Source organism: Grammomys surdaster, unplaced genomic scaffold, assembly GCF_004785775.1.
Source record: "Grammomys surdaster isolate TR1022 unplaced genomic scaffold, NIH_TR_1.0 126013, whole genome shotgun sequence".
Classification (NCBI taxonomy): Eukaryota; Metazoa; Chordata; class Mammalia; order Rodentia; family Muridae; genus Grammomys; species Grammomys surdaster.
The window spans coordinates 1812744-1828208 of record NW_021620828.1 but is presented as its reverse complement, the minus strand read 5'-3'; the positions used below and the strand labels follow the sequence as shown (position 1 = coordinate 1828208).

Here is a 15465-nt window from a genome sequence, read left to right as displayed (position 1 = left end):
GGACTTGCTGTCAACCTGGAAGAGCCAGAGACATCCAGAGACAAAAAACATGAGTAAGCAAGTCTTTGTCTTCCAGACATGCTAAATGAAAGACACTCACTTAGAAACACATCCTAGTGAGATTTTTTTTTTAATTGTGAGAAACAATTTTAAAATCTCACACGAATCAAAGCAGTAGAAATAAGGAGCTTGCCAAGGAATATCCATCAAGCTGGCTCCAGAGGCCATTCCTCCAAACCCTAGAAGAAGGTGGATTCATTGCCATAGCCACAATGTTTTGAAAGAGAAGATGGTGACCTGAGAATGGGAAATCCAGCCAAGCCATCATTCCAACATGAAAGTAGCCCAGAAACGCATCTGCTGAGGGAATACACCACTCACATACCCCATGTCTTAGGTCAGGTTCTCTGGAAAACAGCCCCAAGATGAAGGACTGTATGCCTTCTATACAGGAGCTTAACAGAGAATGGGTTCCTGAACAATGGGGGAGGGGAGGGAGAACAACAGAATTGAGAAGGAGAAACTGAGCTACAGTAAGCACAGAGGGTGGGGCTCAGAGGACACGGTCAATCACCCACCATGATGTAAAGGGAGCTCTGGGGCTGAGGGACTGTGCCTGGACAGAGGCAGGATGATCCCTAGCTCTGCTATGCTGTACCCCCATGTGTAAGCTTTGCCTAAAGCAAAGGCATGATTTTGGCCCAGGAAACTCCCTTATATTACCCACAATTCTCAGAGGGTCACTAGGTAAGGCCTTAAGTGCCAGAGCTAAGAGGACCTGGCAGGATCTTTAATTCTACCTTATGTAATTTTTAATCCTGGCCAACTGACAAATCAACATGCCAATATAAAATTGCCATGGTTTTTTATTTTTCTTTTAAAAAACAATTTATTATTTTATGTGCAGGAGTGTTTTGCCTGCATACACACACACACACACACACACACACACACACACACACACATATCTATGCTGAGAATCAAACCAGGATCCTTCACAAGAGCAACACATGCTCTTAACTGATGAGCCATCTCTGCAGCCCCTCCTAACTCTTAACCCTGAACTTGGCTTGGTTGTAGCTTTCAAACTGTAGAACAAAATTTGATCCATCTTACTTCTCACTTCCAGAAGTTTCTCCCACAGGTCAGTCACATCTGCCGCTGCCATTTAAGACCAGACAATAAACTGCTGAGTTTGAGTCTCTGTCTCTTTCTCTCCTTCTTTCTCATTCTCTCTCTCTCTCTGTCTCTATCTTATTTTGTAACCAATGACTAATGCATTTATAAGGTAAGTAGGTTGTGTCAGCAAGATTTGTGACAGACTTCTATTTATCTAACAGAAAGCCAAGCTTAAATACAACAAAACCATGGTCATTGTTTTGAGGCAGGAGCTTAGTAAAGAGTTTCTGAATCCTTCGGAGCCTTGTTGAGTTGAATAGAACTCCATTTCCACAAGTGGAGTAATCTGAGGTGGGCCCAGTCTGGAAGGGCTGTGAGGAGGGACAACATGAAGAATTTGTTTCTATTTATTAAACCTTTTTTTGATATTAAGAAAATGTTACCAGGTGTGATGACACACACTTTTAATCCCAATGCTTTCAGGAGGCAGAGACTGGTGGATCTCTGGGAGTTCAAGGCCAGCCTGATCTACATAGAGAGTTCCAGGCCAGCTGGACCTACATAGTAAAACCCTGTCTAAGCACAAACACTCATAAAAGAAAAAGAAAAAAGAAAGCCCATTGAACTGAGTCATACCAAGCAACCATCAGACGGCGTTTATTTCTGTTCTCTATAAGGAAAGACTGCTGATGGTTAAGGAAACAGTACTCTTCAGCACCAGGCTTCTCCTCATCATAGTCCCTGCTGAGGTAGGTAACCACTTCCCTACTCAGATTATTCTATCTGTGGAAATGCAATTCTGTTCAACTCAACAAGGCTCCGAAGGATCCAGAAACTCTTTGCTAAGTTTCTGCCTCAAAACAACAGCCACGATTGTGTCTTATTTAAGTTTGCTTTCCTGTGAGATAAATGGAAGTCTTCTCTTTTGGAAATCCTGCCAATACAAACTACCAGCCTTATAAACACATTAGCCATTGGTTACAAAATGAGTCATGATTGAGAAAAGAAAGAAAAAATAAAAACCAAGCTGGTTGCAAATGATCTCTTGGAGGTAAGTTCTGAGGTGGCCTAAGCTGTTGTATTTCTTTTACATTTTCTACATCTTCTTCCAGGACCCGAGGGATGGCTCAGGGGTTAGGAATGTATACTTGTGGAGAACATAAGTACGGTACCCAGCACCCACAAAGAATGTCTCACAGCTGCCTTAGACTCCAGCTTCAGGGGCTCTAGCTTCTTCTTCTGGCTTCCCGTGGCAAACCACTACATGCCATGTACACACTCACAAAAATAAAAATGAGAATTTAAATTAAAAAGTTAAGTATTTCTCAATGGACACATGTAATTTTGAAAATTAAACATTATTCCAAACCGATGCATTGTGACTGCCTATATTGTATGAACACGAATAAACTTGACAGAGATTAATATATCTGGATATAAACTTATGTCAGGTATAGATAGACTATATCTGGAATGGGAATAAGATATGAGTGACCTTATCACCTTTTTCTTCCTTCATTATTTCTGCATTTTATTCACAGTGTTTTCCTCATGAAACCATAGAACAACAACAATTTTCTCAAAATCCCAGAGACGAAGCTTTAATATTTGCTGTTTTTAAGACCTCTGCTACCCTTTCTACACCTGAGTTTATCAAGTGTTCCAGAAAATTCTCTTTATTGGATATACTAACAACATTTGCCACTGTTACTGGGACAAAGCACAGGCATCTGGTAAGTTGTCCGGTAACCAGCATGACCCTGAGATGAAGGTCCTCCCCAAATGGCTCTTTCAGACCTGATCCGGAGGATGTAAATCTAGGCTGCCACAGGCTTCTATACCCTACTGGGTAGTGGGTAAGGCTGAAGGTTAAAGCAAGTGCCCACCTACAGGATAGGAAAGGGGAGAACCCCTCCCCCACCTCTAACCTGTTCCCTTTCTTGACTTCCTCGTTTTGCCGTAACAAAAGAAAGGTTGTACTTCTGTTTGCTTATTATTTACCATCTCTTTCCTCTCCATTTACCATAAGCTCAATGGGGTTATTTCCTTTACTGGATGACATCTCCCAAGTGCCTTTATATACTGAGCGGGTGCTGAGAGCATACTCTAGAATGGGTGAATCAGTGGTTACTGGGATAAAAGAACTGATGAGCTGTTCCTACAGGTGATGCAGACTTCCTTACCAGAACATGCTTCTCCCAAAAGATCTCTCCAGAAGAGACGAGATAACACAGCAAAGAGTTGTCCAGTCCAGAGCCCCAGTTCTTATTTTATGAACATCTAATGCCCAGGATGCTATACAATCACCATTGTCTTTAGCTATGTGCAGACAGTTCTCTTCTGTATCTTCTGCACTATCCTCTGCGGGCTTGTGGATGGATGCTTTCAGGAGGTTGCAGAAGTAAACGAACCCTAAACCAAGTTAAGTGGTAAACTATCCCAATAAACACATTTTGAACTTAAAAAATAGTTTGATGAGCTACATGAAGTGAAAATACATAATGAGACAGTACATTGAACAAAATTATCAATAAAAAAAATACCTATGAGTGGAATGAGAGTCTGCAAGCCACAAGAATTATCAATGCCGATTGTACATTTGGAAACTGCTAGCGAGTTTCTTGCCTTCTCCGTTGTTATTTTGGATTGTCTGGCTCTTTCTTGTACAAATTTTACCTTTGTGTTCATATTTTTAAAAAATGTTTCCTGTAATTTAAGACAGGAGGAAATGGACCTGAAGAGAGTGGGCAGCTTGTGAATGGAGGCATAGTTCAGTCAGGGTTGAGTGGACATCCTGCTGATGGAGGCAACCCTTGACCACTAATTCTCATAGGTCCAGGAAAGAGGAAACCCACAAACACAGAGACGAATCCCTTGTTTCAAGCCTGGAATCTTCATGCCATTAGTTCTCCTTGAAGTGGTATTTTCTTGTCATTGCTTACCACACTCTCTGTGGAAAAGCTATACCTATTGTCAGATGTTGCCCTGTTTCTATGTTACTCTACTTAGGACTCAGGTGCCAGGGGTAGTTATGGGTACTAATATATGAAGCAATTATGTTAGAGTGTCATGTAACAGCGGTGGTCTGGGACATGGTTACCTAGAATTCTAAGAAGCACACTGTGTGGCTTGTCGTTACCACAGAAGAAGGGGCTACATTCTGGGGTTTAGACATTCAAGCATCCCAATCCTAGACACCATCTCTTGTTCTTCAGGGTTTTCTGAAACATCAGAACCCTTTTCTGATCTCCTCTGGAGCAGGGTCTTCCTTTTAACTGCTCATCAGGAATTAAGTAGTCAGATTAACCTGTGCGGAACTGAAGATGGGTCAGGATGATATGATATTGCAGCTAGTCTCTGGGCTGCAGAAGGGGCAGAGAAACATAAGAGTGATTGACAGTGATGAGCAACACTGGCCTTTCCATCCAACTCTTCATGAACATCTCCCCATTGGAGTCCTGGAGAGCAACTACCAATTGACGATTGACTATGTTAGCATTTCAATATGTACCTCCTTATTCTCTATAATGAATATAAAATAGAACCCCTACTCCTCCTTATCATGCCCCTTACCTGGCCTGACTGCTCTCTTTTGCCTTAATAAAGGAAAAGCAAAGCTATCACCCCCTGTTAATTTCCATTGTTTACAGTCTCTCTGACCAGACCCATGGATAAGTCCTAGGTGTACCCGCACTGTCTGTGTCCCCATGCTTCCTGTTTGCTCTGCTCTACCTAGCATTTCTCCATTACACTTACCATTCTCTAAAATTACTACACAGCAGTTGGTTCATCACCTGTTCCCAGAATGTAAGCTCTGCCAGACAGGAACGTTCTCTCTTCTATTGCCTGCTTTATGAGAACAGAGCTTGAGAAAGGAAGAGAGGGAGGGAAGCAGAAGAAAAAAATGAAAGGATAGGAGAGAGAGAACATGGAGGGGGAGGAGAAGAAACACAGCATCAAAGACAAGAGATGTGTTGGTTTTTTTGTTTTGTATTTTTTTTTTAAAAAGACTCGGTTTACTTTATTTTAAACCTGAACTTGCATAAAACGGTGGTTAATCACACTGTAAGCATCCTTGTCACACAACCTGCAGATAAGACCTTTCTTCCTTACCACCAGGTCCAGTGGCCACAGAAAGCAGTCCTGCAACTTCCTTTGCATCTGCCAGCCTTGTAGTGGCCACAGTCACAAGTGTCTCTGAGAGGTTATTTCAGGGTAACAGTAGGAAGGGGGTAATAATCAGTTAAATTGGGTGCTAGGATGGATGGGATCCTCACTGTACTTCTTTCACCTAAAATGATGATGAAGTACAAGAAAGAACCCCAGAGAATTCTATCGTGAAGCGACCTCCATGGAGTCCCAACTCCCTGAAAGGACACAGCTCAAAAGTCAACCTAAAAGAAACTCAAGCTTCTAGTTTCTCAGAAGCTGTATGGTTCCCTTCCCTTCTGCACTCTCTCACTCCATTTTCCTTTCTGTAACTTCCTTTTGGAGACACCTATAAGCCAAGTCCCAGCAGAAGAGGTGCCACTGTCTTATAGGAACATATGGTGTACGCATGTGTTTCTCCAGAACATGCCCCCTTCTGCTGCCAATGGCTCATACATTGGTGTGCTGGGACCCTGAGGATGCTATGCTGCCTGGCTGGCTCCGGCCTGATGGTACAGAGCTGGCTGCACGGCTCCTCCGGCTCCTATCCCCACCTCCCTGGCTCTTCTGGGCGGGCTCATCAGCCAGCTTGACCTTCTCATGCTCCTCCTTCAGAAAGAAGTCAACCAACAAGCTCTTCTCTTTCTTGATCTGGTCACTAATGTCTGTGGGAATATCCGGAATCATCCAATCCACGAGGACACTCAGGAACATCACTAGATTCTGTGGAGACAAGGAAGAGACATGAATGGTGAGCCTTGGTGTGGTGGTGTGATACATCAGGTCATAGTGGACACTAACTCACCACTGTCCACCTTGACCCCTTCAGAGGGACTACCCTGGTACTGAAGACTTGATGAGAAAGGAAGAAACAGAACAAGGTGCTAGGCAACTCACTGGCTGAAGGATCTTTACCAATGAGCCAAAATGTCCCTTGGTGTCTTCACTGGTAATGGCATCCCATTAGTAAACTTACTACAACTTCAGTCTACCCCTGGAGCAGCTATGAGTACTGATGACTTGATAATACACATCAAATACTGGCAATGGCAAGACATGGTAAGTGGCAGCTACCTCATGAGTCTTCCTGTCAGGAAGCCACATACTATACTGTTGCACTGTCTACAGTGTCTTCACATGTCCTTGGTCTTCACACTTCTAGACTTGCTCTAGACTGGGGCCTTCAAGGACATATCCACAGAGCACAGAGGCCTCTATGGGACTGCCACTTGGATAATTCCTCCATTCATCTCCCCTTCTGTACCTTCTGTCCTCAACACCAGGTTAGGAGCTTAAGTGTTTTTATTGATCTGGTGTTAGCCCAACTCCCTACAGCTCAGTCTCCTCATTCTGCAGACACCAGGGACTCTCTGAATCCAGTTCTCTTTGGTTGATCCAAGGCTTTTGTATATACTTACATAAGGCTTCCTGCTGAGCCCGTCTCTGGGATATACAGGTAAACAAGGAAAGTCTTTCCTGGGATCAGTTTCTCTATGAGTGATGAATATCAGGCTACGGTGCCCGGCATGGACCAATTCAAGCTAACATATTCTGATTCTTGCTCATCTATCAAGTCTATCCTTCCTACAGATTCACCCAGCACATTCCTCAACTTGTGATGATTTTTCTGTCCGGGAACTATATGCTTGTGTGTCTTCTCTTTCACCTCTAAGAAACTAAGGCAGTAACAGGCCTTGAACTAAATTTACATCATGCTCCTGGGAACTCAAGAGAAGGCTTTGGGAACAACTGCTTTCAGAGGCTCCCTGGTATTTAGGCTTTTCCTCTACCCACCACCCATGTGAGTGACCCGTGACATGTGACATGTGACATATGGGCAAGTGAGGAGATGGATGCAGGGGGGGATAGCAGAGGGATGTCTAGGCAATTTTTCAAACATATCATCCCATCTCTACAGGGGGAAGAATAGTGTCTTCTGTAGGTGAAAGATTAGCTGGTAGGCTTTTCCACATCCTGGGCAGGAGTCTGAGGGGCAGGATACCTTAGAGCCCCCCAGAGACCTCCCTTTAGGGAATACAAAAGCCAAGGGAGCTGGAGAGAAAAGGATCTGGCTTTGTGCTCTGGCCTCTGCTCAAAGATCAACAAGACCCTGAGTGGGAATGGGGGCCCTGGAGCTCAGAGAATCTCAGCGTCGCAACTGGAGCTGTGGCTATTGTCGAAGATAGGAATCACCGAGCTCAGATTTGCTATTCATTCCAGGGATGGCTAGATGACTCTGCAGACCCTCTAGCCAGATGTCTCCATGGTAAACAATGCTAACAAAGGAAGGACCCAGGAGCTCAGGAGGAAAGGTTCCGAACTTGAGCCCTTTCTCAGGCTGACAGAAGGGATGTGCTGTTTGTCTGTCCCAGTGCTGAGACTCTGGTTTCAATGGTTCTCCACTTTCTTTTCTTCTTCTCCAGTTTAAATGGGCAAATTTCTCCACTTTGCTACTTAACGATACATCTGTTTGATAACTTTACTCTGGAGTTTTATTATCTTTCAGCCAAGTCCACCCATTCAAAGAAGCTCTCTCTGGGGAATCCTCCTGCTTTACAGATATTGCCGCTTGCCCCATGTGAAGTTCCCTATGTCACAAAGCACAAGTGAGCCTCTGTATCCATTGCCCGCCATGCTCAGATTCAACCAACCATGGATCAAAAATAACAAAGCCCAAAACCACACTAGCATGCTTGTGCTTGTCAATATTTCTTAGGCCTGTCCACACTGAGTTTGCATTTCATTAGTTATCATGTCCTCTAGCAATTACTTAAAATATATGAGGGGATATTGGTTGACTACATGAAAATATGATGTCATTTGTTACAAAGGATTTCAGCATTCTTAGTTTGGATATCCCACAGAGATATTAAAGCCACACACACACACACAGATACTAAGAGTGACTGTATCTTAAGCATCTGACTATGAGGGACAGGTAGGTCTTCACCTGGGCAGCCTGCATCCTAACTAGTTAGCCTTCACCTGAATAACTCACCTGGAAGATGATAACAAACGCCAGCCGGGCAGACAGAACAGACCAGTATTGCTTAGAAAACTCGTATGGGTTTGGTGCCCACGGTGGCTCTCGATAATCTTTGAACCTGCCCAGAGAAAGATAGAGTATTCAGACTGAGTGGCGACAGAGACTGGGGAGATGGCTCAACTGGTCAGTATTTGTTGCACCAGCATGAGGGCCTGAGTTTGGCTCTATAAAGGTGGAGTGGCGGCATCTGATTGTCATCCCAGCAATGGAAAGGCAGAGACAGGCAGATTTTCCCGGGACATGTTTGTCAACTAGCCTAGCCTAATTGATAAGCCCTAGGTCTCACTGAAAGATGCCATCTCTAAAAACTAAGATGGACACCTGTGGAACAACCTGAGATTGGCTTCTAGGTCTCCATATTCATGTGCACACATGTACATACATGCACTCAGATGTGTACACATACATACACCTGTACATACACATAAATATAAACTAACTGACTAACCAAATATGTAAAATTAAAATATAAGTAAATAGTATAGACTGAAGGGAAGCAGATACTTCTACGGATAAAATCTCAAGATCTGAACAACAGTTCAGCTCTTGGCTGTTAAACTTGGGAAAGAGGAGACAGCAGAAATCCGCAGCTCAATTAATAACTGACTATGGAACAAAAAACAAAAATCAAAGTCCACAAAAGTCAATCAACAGATGTATTTTCCTATTCTCTCTCCCCAACACCTCTGGTGTCAGGATTTCATTCTCAGGGTGGCTCACATAGGAGAGTAATGGGGTCCATGTGGCCTTCATGTCTTCTGTTATCTGATAGGAGCTCCCAGATGCCTCATCTGGTGCTATGTAGCAGTCTCTGGATCCCATGTAGACATGGGCACTAGCAGGTCACCTCAGGGTCCTCCTCAGGCAACAGCTTTGAAGGTAGCCAGGATTTCCAGCTATATCACTGAAGTCAAAGGAAAGCCAGTGCAGCCCAAGCAAAAGGTTCAATGAATTGGGGGAAGGGAGGGTCATAAATAACCACAATTGATCAACAGTCTTTCTCATTAATCATCTTAATGACTTATCGATATGCTTTATCAAATATCAATGCCTGGTGTGAGCTTCTGCCTTTTTCTCAGGCCCACAGAGAAACGGCATGTTTTGTTTTCTGTCTCTGACCTTTCACCCCTATTCTGCAATGACTCATGCCACAGAGAACTCATTTTCTAATCCTGGAAAAATGACAAGTGTTCTTAGCAGTACTTTGACCATTCATAGACCCATTATTTCAATGGAATTCAACAAGTGTCCCAATGGCAACCCTTAGGGTGGAAAAAGAGTTGGGATGGTATCAGACTACCCAGTAGTGTGTGTGTGTGTGTGTGTGTGTGTGTGTGTGTGTGTGTGTGCACGCGCGTGCGCACGAACGGGTAAGATAAGGAAGGCAGAGTAAGAGACTCTGCCCAGGGAGAGACATCCTATGCAGGACAGGACACATAGCATGTATATAGCCCTGAGCAAAAGAAAAGACTCTTCTGAATGTTTGCCTTTTAATCCTCTTAACAGAGTCATGCAAGTATCCATATTGCATACAGGGTAGGAACCTGGTGGGCTCAGAATTCAAGTATATGGCCTAGGAGGGATTCAAGGCCAGTAAGAAGCAGAGAAAAGTGAGGATGTAAGTCTAGGGGGACCCAGGCTCTTCCTCGCTATCACAGAGCACCTCGTCAACAGCTCAAGTTGAAGTGGGGTCATAAATGGAGGGTCTTTTCCCTTGTCACGAAGAAACTAATGTTGCAAAAGGTTTGTGTATTAGTATGATGGCTTCTAGTTTCCAAGGAATAGATGCAAGGAGGATAGAATACCTGAGGTAGAAGAAAGAGATGTATACACAAAGAAACCACCAGAGCAATGGAGTCAGCAACAGAAAGGGACATGTTTTATGACAGACACTGATCTTTCCACTAGGGCTTGGCCAGAGGCCAGAAGCTCCTACCTCACTGCCTGGCTCCCCCACTTCCAACAGCTGATCGCAGCTGTCGCAAAGCTTGATTTGACATCTGGCTGAAAAGCAAAGCTAACTGCAGCCCAGCGGAGCACCACAGAGCACCAAGGCACTCATTCAGATTGTCGGTGGCAGAGGACAGGAACATGGAAAGCTACGCAGACTGCTTGCTAGTAGAGAATGGGAGAGAGACCAGGGAGAATGGGAAAGAGGAAGGAGGGAGGGGGAGGGAGAGAGAGAGAAAGAGAGAGAGGGAGGAGGGGAAGAGACAGAGACAGCAAGGGAGAGGGAAAGCATGTGAGTCAAATGAATAGGCTGTCCTGGGAATGGAGAAAAACCTTTTTAGATTTGCCTATTTTTCTGCTCTATGTAAAACAGAGTCTGCTCCTTTCCAACGCTAGAGGAGGATACCACTCTGCTGCTGCTTACTGTGACCTCCCTCCCAGGCATAGCCCAGTCCCTTGGCTACAAGGAAAGCCCATTTCTCCCCATTTCCTAGTGCTGGCTGTGAAGGAACAGCTGCTCACTGAGCTTGGTATGAGAGTCACTGCCTACTCCTCCCCTTCTAGTCTGAAAAGAATCCATAAATAATCGAATTCAGCTTCCAACTCGGCTACTAACTTACCAAGGTTTTTAGGACTGTGGCTCTGCCCTCCCCTGGTGTCTAAAACATGTTTTGAATCTAACAGGCACATCCGTGAGATGGAGGATCTGGGGTGGTGGTGGGGGGAGGGGCTTGGCAGAGATCTGTCCAGAGTGATCAACCTGAAACTCTATGCAGAGGAGTACAGGGTGGTTCCACTGAAGAGAAAGCCACAACACAGAAAATAGTGGTAAGGGACTTGACACGCCTCTGTCCCACATTCCTTTCTAAAGTAGCTCTCTGACCTACAGTAACAACTTACTTTACACTAATGAGTAGACGTATCTATTACTGAAATGAATATAACACAGAATGTAAACTTTACTGTATGTGATAAATTGATACTTTGCTGTAGCTTACCCTAGCCTACCCTGGTCTGTTCTTCCCTCCATCCCATTCTAGTCTGTCCCAATCCTTCCAAAGGCTGTTTGTGACCCATTGAAGCGATTTCACAATCCACTAATGAACCATGATTCATCTTTTGAAGAGCCCGGATTCCAGTAAGCTTGTGCCACTGGGTACATAATTGGTTGTTTACATGCCAATGTAAGTTCGGGTTACATAATATTTATTTTTTTTCCTCTGAAATTTGATCCTAAGGAGTCAGGCTTATCAACGGTTTTCTCTAAGTAGCCAGAAGACACTTGCTAAACAAAGAGGCAATTAGCTTTAAGAATAGAAGTGTCTTCAAAAGACAGGTGGCTAATAGGCTTCATTGTTTGAACTGCTGTGGTAATGATCTGTGGTGCTTGTTTTGTAAGTCCAGAGCTGAGGGAAGTGTGTGTTCTTGACAACAACTTCCAGCACTTGGGTTCCCGGTCCTTCCTAACTGTTCTCCAAGGTCCCAGGTGTTAAGGTCTTGGCCCCTTGTCACTCTGTTGGAAGGCAGTGGAAGCTTAAAGTATTGGGGACTCATTGGAAATCCTTTGGTCAACTGGGGAGTGAAAAGTTGTGAGACCCTTCTTCCTTCTCCTCTTTTCTTTTGCTTCCTCTAGCACATGCTCCTTTCATGACATGTTTCCTTGCCACCAGCCTAAAGAAAATTATCTCCTAAACATCAAGTGCCAAAATCAACACTTTCTCTTTATTAATTATAGATTGCTCATTCCATGTATTTGTTACAGCGACAAAAAGATGACTAACACAGTCATCACCCACGTTACTGAATGTTCTGAAACCCAGTGTTCTCATCCACGTTAGCCTGAACCTTTCTTCCCACTGTGGCTTTGTACCAACTCAAAGAATTCAGCACATTGCCTGGTCCTTCAGAGGAAACCACCCAGTACAGGCTGAGTGTCCCTTATCTGAAACTCTGGGTATTAGAAGGATTAGAGATTTCAGAATTTCTTCCTATTTTGGAATACTTGCTTACATTTAAGGCATCTCGGGGATAGGCCTGAAGCAAAAATGTGAAATTCATTAATGGTTCAGATATTCCTTTCACACATAAAGTGAAGATAGTTTTATACACTACCTTTAAATCATTGCATGTTTATGCAGCAATGTTTTGTAGTATTTAATTTTCCATTCGTGATATAATATTAACACAAACCCTTTCAGACTTATTTGAACCAAGTGTTTTGGATTTGTAGATTACGGATTGCAAACCTATAGTAACTATTCTTTCCTTTGCTAAAGGTGACTTATGACTTTAGACATGGCACACAGATAACCCTTCTTAATCCTCCTGGCTTCCAGAAAAGGTTTCACTCAAGTCCCAGATCCAAGATGCTGATGACCGTCAGATGTGTCAGACACTGGCTGCCACAGGGGCCTTCTCTAGGATGACATTCAGATAAATGGCACAAGGCAGGAGCGACTCTGACTGATGGAGGATGCCCTGAGACCAGGGAAGTACAGTTTTTTTCCTAGTTCGTCCTCATTCTGTCATATGACCCCCAACACCTGACAGTCTCCTCTGGGCAGCCTCAGTTTCTCAGCACACTCATGCCTCCCACAAAGGGAAGCAAAATTTTCATGTCAGCCACATCAGATGGAGACGCTCACCCTCCTCCATTTCTGCTGTATTGTCCTTGAGTGTTAATGTTATTTTTGAAGAGTTGTTTCTGAGTCTTCCAAGACAGACAGACTTTCACTCATGAGACAACTAGGTCATCTAAACAGGACACATGGCATTGGGGTGCCTCTGCCTTCGACATGAGTCAGGTACATCATGTCTCTGAACTTCAGCAGTCTAAATCAGAAAAAGGTACCAGTACACAGTGTACTACAGGGCTAAGGACCCAGAAGGGACCCAGCTGCCTTCCAGACCAAGCATGAAAAACACATGTACAGGTATGTATGTACACTCAACATTAAAGGAAGACACAGTGAGATAAGACAACATAGGTTAATGTGATTTTTAAAAGCTTCCACACCAAGGAGTGGGGGGCAGTGTTGTCTCCTGGGAGATAAAGTCTGGGGCTCCTTTTATACATAGATATATGTACACATAATTATTTTTGTAAGAAGTTCATACATTTTTCTGCAGTGCTAGGAATGGTACCCAAGGTCTCTGTATGCCACGGAAGTGCTCTACTGCTGAATTACATTCCTAGCATAATTTTAAAAAGATACAATTACTAGCAATAATCAGTTGACTCTGGTGTGTTTTATACTGAGATTTCAAAAGCAACATTACAGTGTTAATTGGGGCAGACCTCCATGTAACAGGTGAAACGGATTTTTTAAAAAGTCAACATTTTATTTTAGTTTTAAAACTAACTTAATATTATTTTGTGAAAATTGAATGCATGGAGTTAAATTTGGACATTACCTAAAGAAACGAGGTTTCCATTAACTCAAATTATGAGACAAACTCATTGCTATGAGACAAACCTATGAAACGATAACTTCAAGGTTCTGTAATTTCTATTATATTAAAGATATGGAAAAATGGGAGAAAGGTTCCCACACATGCCATCTGCTTATTGTTGGAAAATGCTGGATTTGCTCAGAGGCTCAGCTGGAAGTAGAACAGGGCTGCAGTGGGGACCTTTGGTGTTTCAGATTTTTATAGCACTGTATTCATATATTAATGAACCATTAGATTTCTTGGGAAGCCCTTGCATTTACAGACATAGAAACCAAGGCTCTGTTACTGGGTTTTCTCACCACTGTGACATAATACCTGACAGAAGCCACTTAAGAAAGGGAGGGGAGTCACTGTAGCTCACAGTATGAGGGGAGACATTCCACCATGGTGAGAAGGACGGCTGTAATGTGTTTACACCTAATCCCGTCAGTAGGGAGAGACTGGACAGGAAGTAGGACAGAACCACAAACCTCAAACCTCTGTGACCTACTTCCTCCAGAGATGCCTGCTCCACTCTCGGGAGTTTGACAACCTTCCAGAAGAGCACCACCAGCCAGGTACCGAGCATCCAAGCACATCCTCAGGGGCACATCTAACATCTGAACCAACTCAAATGCATAGTCAGAGAGGGAAAGAGACCTCCTTAGCTGTCACCATCCTCTGTCCATCCTCACCTATAGGGTAGCCAGCGACTGTGAGATCTGCTACAACCCACGAAAACACAGTTGCTGAAGGGAAGGAGGGAGCCAACACTGAGAAGCTGATCACCCATCATCAAGAAAGACTTTTGCTTAGATGAAGTGTTAGGTCTATAATGAATCAGTTAGTGAATGCCTTTCTTGACTCCAAACAGAGGTGTGAAAAAAAAAACCTTTTTAAATAGCCCCATTGGAATTGAATGTCATATTAATGCTGAAACAATTATGTACAATACTTTCAGACCATCTGAGCCACTTTAAAATGCCTTCTGAAACTGGCTGTTGGTAGAGGAAAACAGTAGAGGCAATTAGGGGCTAATGAGAACCATGTCAATCTAACAGTTGGTAAAGATCAGGGAGCTGACACCTGGGAAAATGGGCTACCTCTGCTGTTACATGGAACAGACGCAAGGCGGATGTTGTTTCTTCAAAGGCTTTGCACGGAGCCTGGGGATATGGAAGCGCTTATGTTTAGCAGGAGCCAATTGAGGATGCCCGCTTCTGCATGGCCAACACCTCCAAACAGTCCAGTTGGGGTGATGGTGCCCATGTGTGTCCTTGCCCCTGTGAACTCTCTGCTTCCTTCCTGCTGAGCTAGGAACTGAGACACTATTCAACCTCCAGTGCATGGCAGCTGCTTGACCTTGTCAAATAGCCACTAATCATGCTTGATACCCAACATCTTGGAACAGTTTAAGAAGAGCCACGTTGGAGTAGTTCAATAGCTGAGGTGAGAATGTCCCCAGAAATGGTGGCTTTGCCTTTCTTTGCCCATTGCAAATGGGCAGCCGGAGACATGTCTTAATGCTTACTGCCATTTGAAAAACCTCTATCCCAGGTAAGGTTGGATTGGAAACCAAGACCTCAGTTTTATGTGATTATATTTGTCTCAGAGGTTGTTGATGACTGAGAATCAGAAGGACCATCAAGTTCTCAAGGCTCTTTGCCAGATACTCAATATAAAGTTCATTTCCTGCTGCAGAGCAATTACAAAGCTGGACTATAGGCTACAAACTTGCATCTGATTCCCAAAGTATTTATCTCAGACTC

General features: G+C 43.8%; 1 protein-coding gene across 4 annotated transcripts in view; it reads right to left on the bottom strand.

The window, feature by feature from the left end:
* Window positions 1-5122: 5122 nt before the first annotated feature.
* The window catches only part of Ano2 (anoctamin 2), a 341107-nt gene continuing 330764 nt past the window's right edge, over window positions 5123-15465 (bottom strand). For 3 of the 4 annotated variants that reach the window (XM_028754440.1, XM_028754441.1, XM_028754443.1), the window contains 2 exons: window positions 8267-8372; window positions 5123-5991 (listed from right to left, as the gene is read on the bottom strand). In XM_028754440.1, the coding sequence (XP_028610273.1) occupies window positions 5719-5991; window positions 8267-8372 (379 nt within the window). In that variant the 3' untranslated portion in view covers window positions 5123-5718. The remainder of the gene's footprint in view (window positions 5992-8266; window positions 8373-15465) is intronic. The other variant, XM_028754442.1, reaches the window with a different exon arrangement.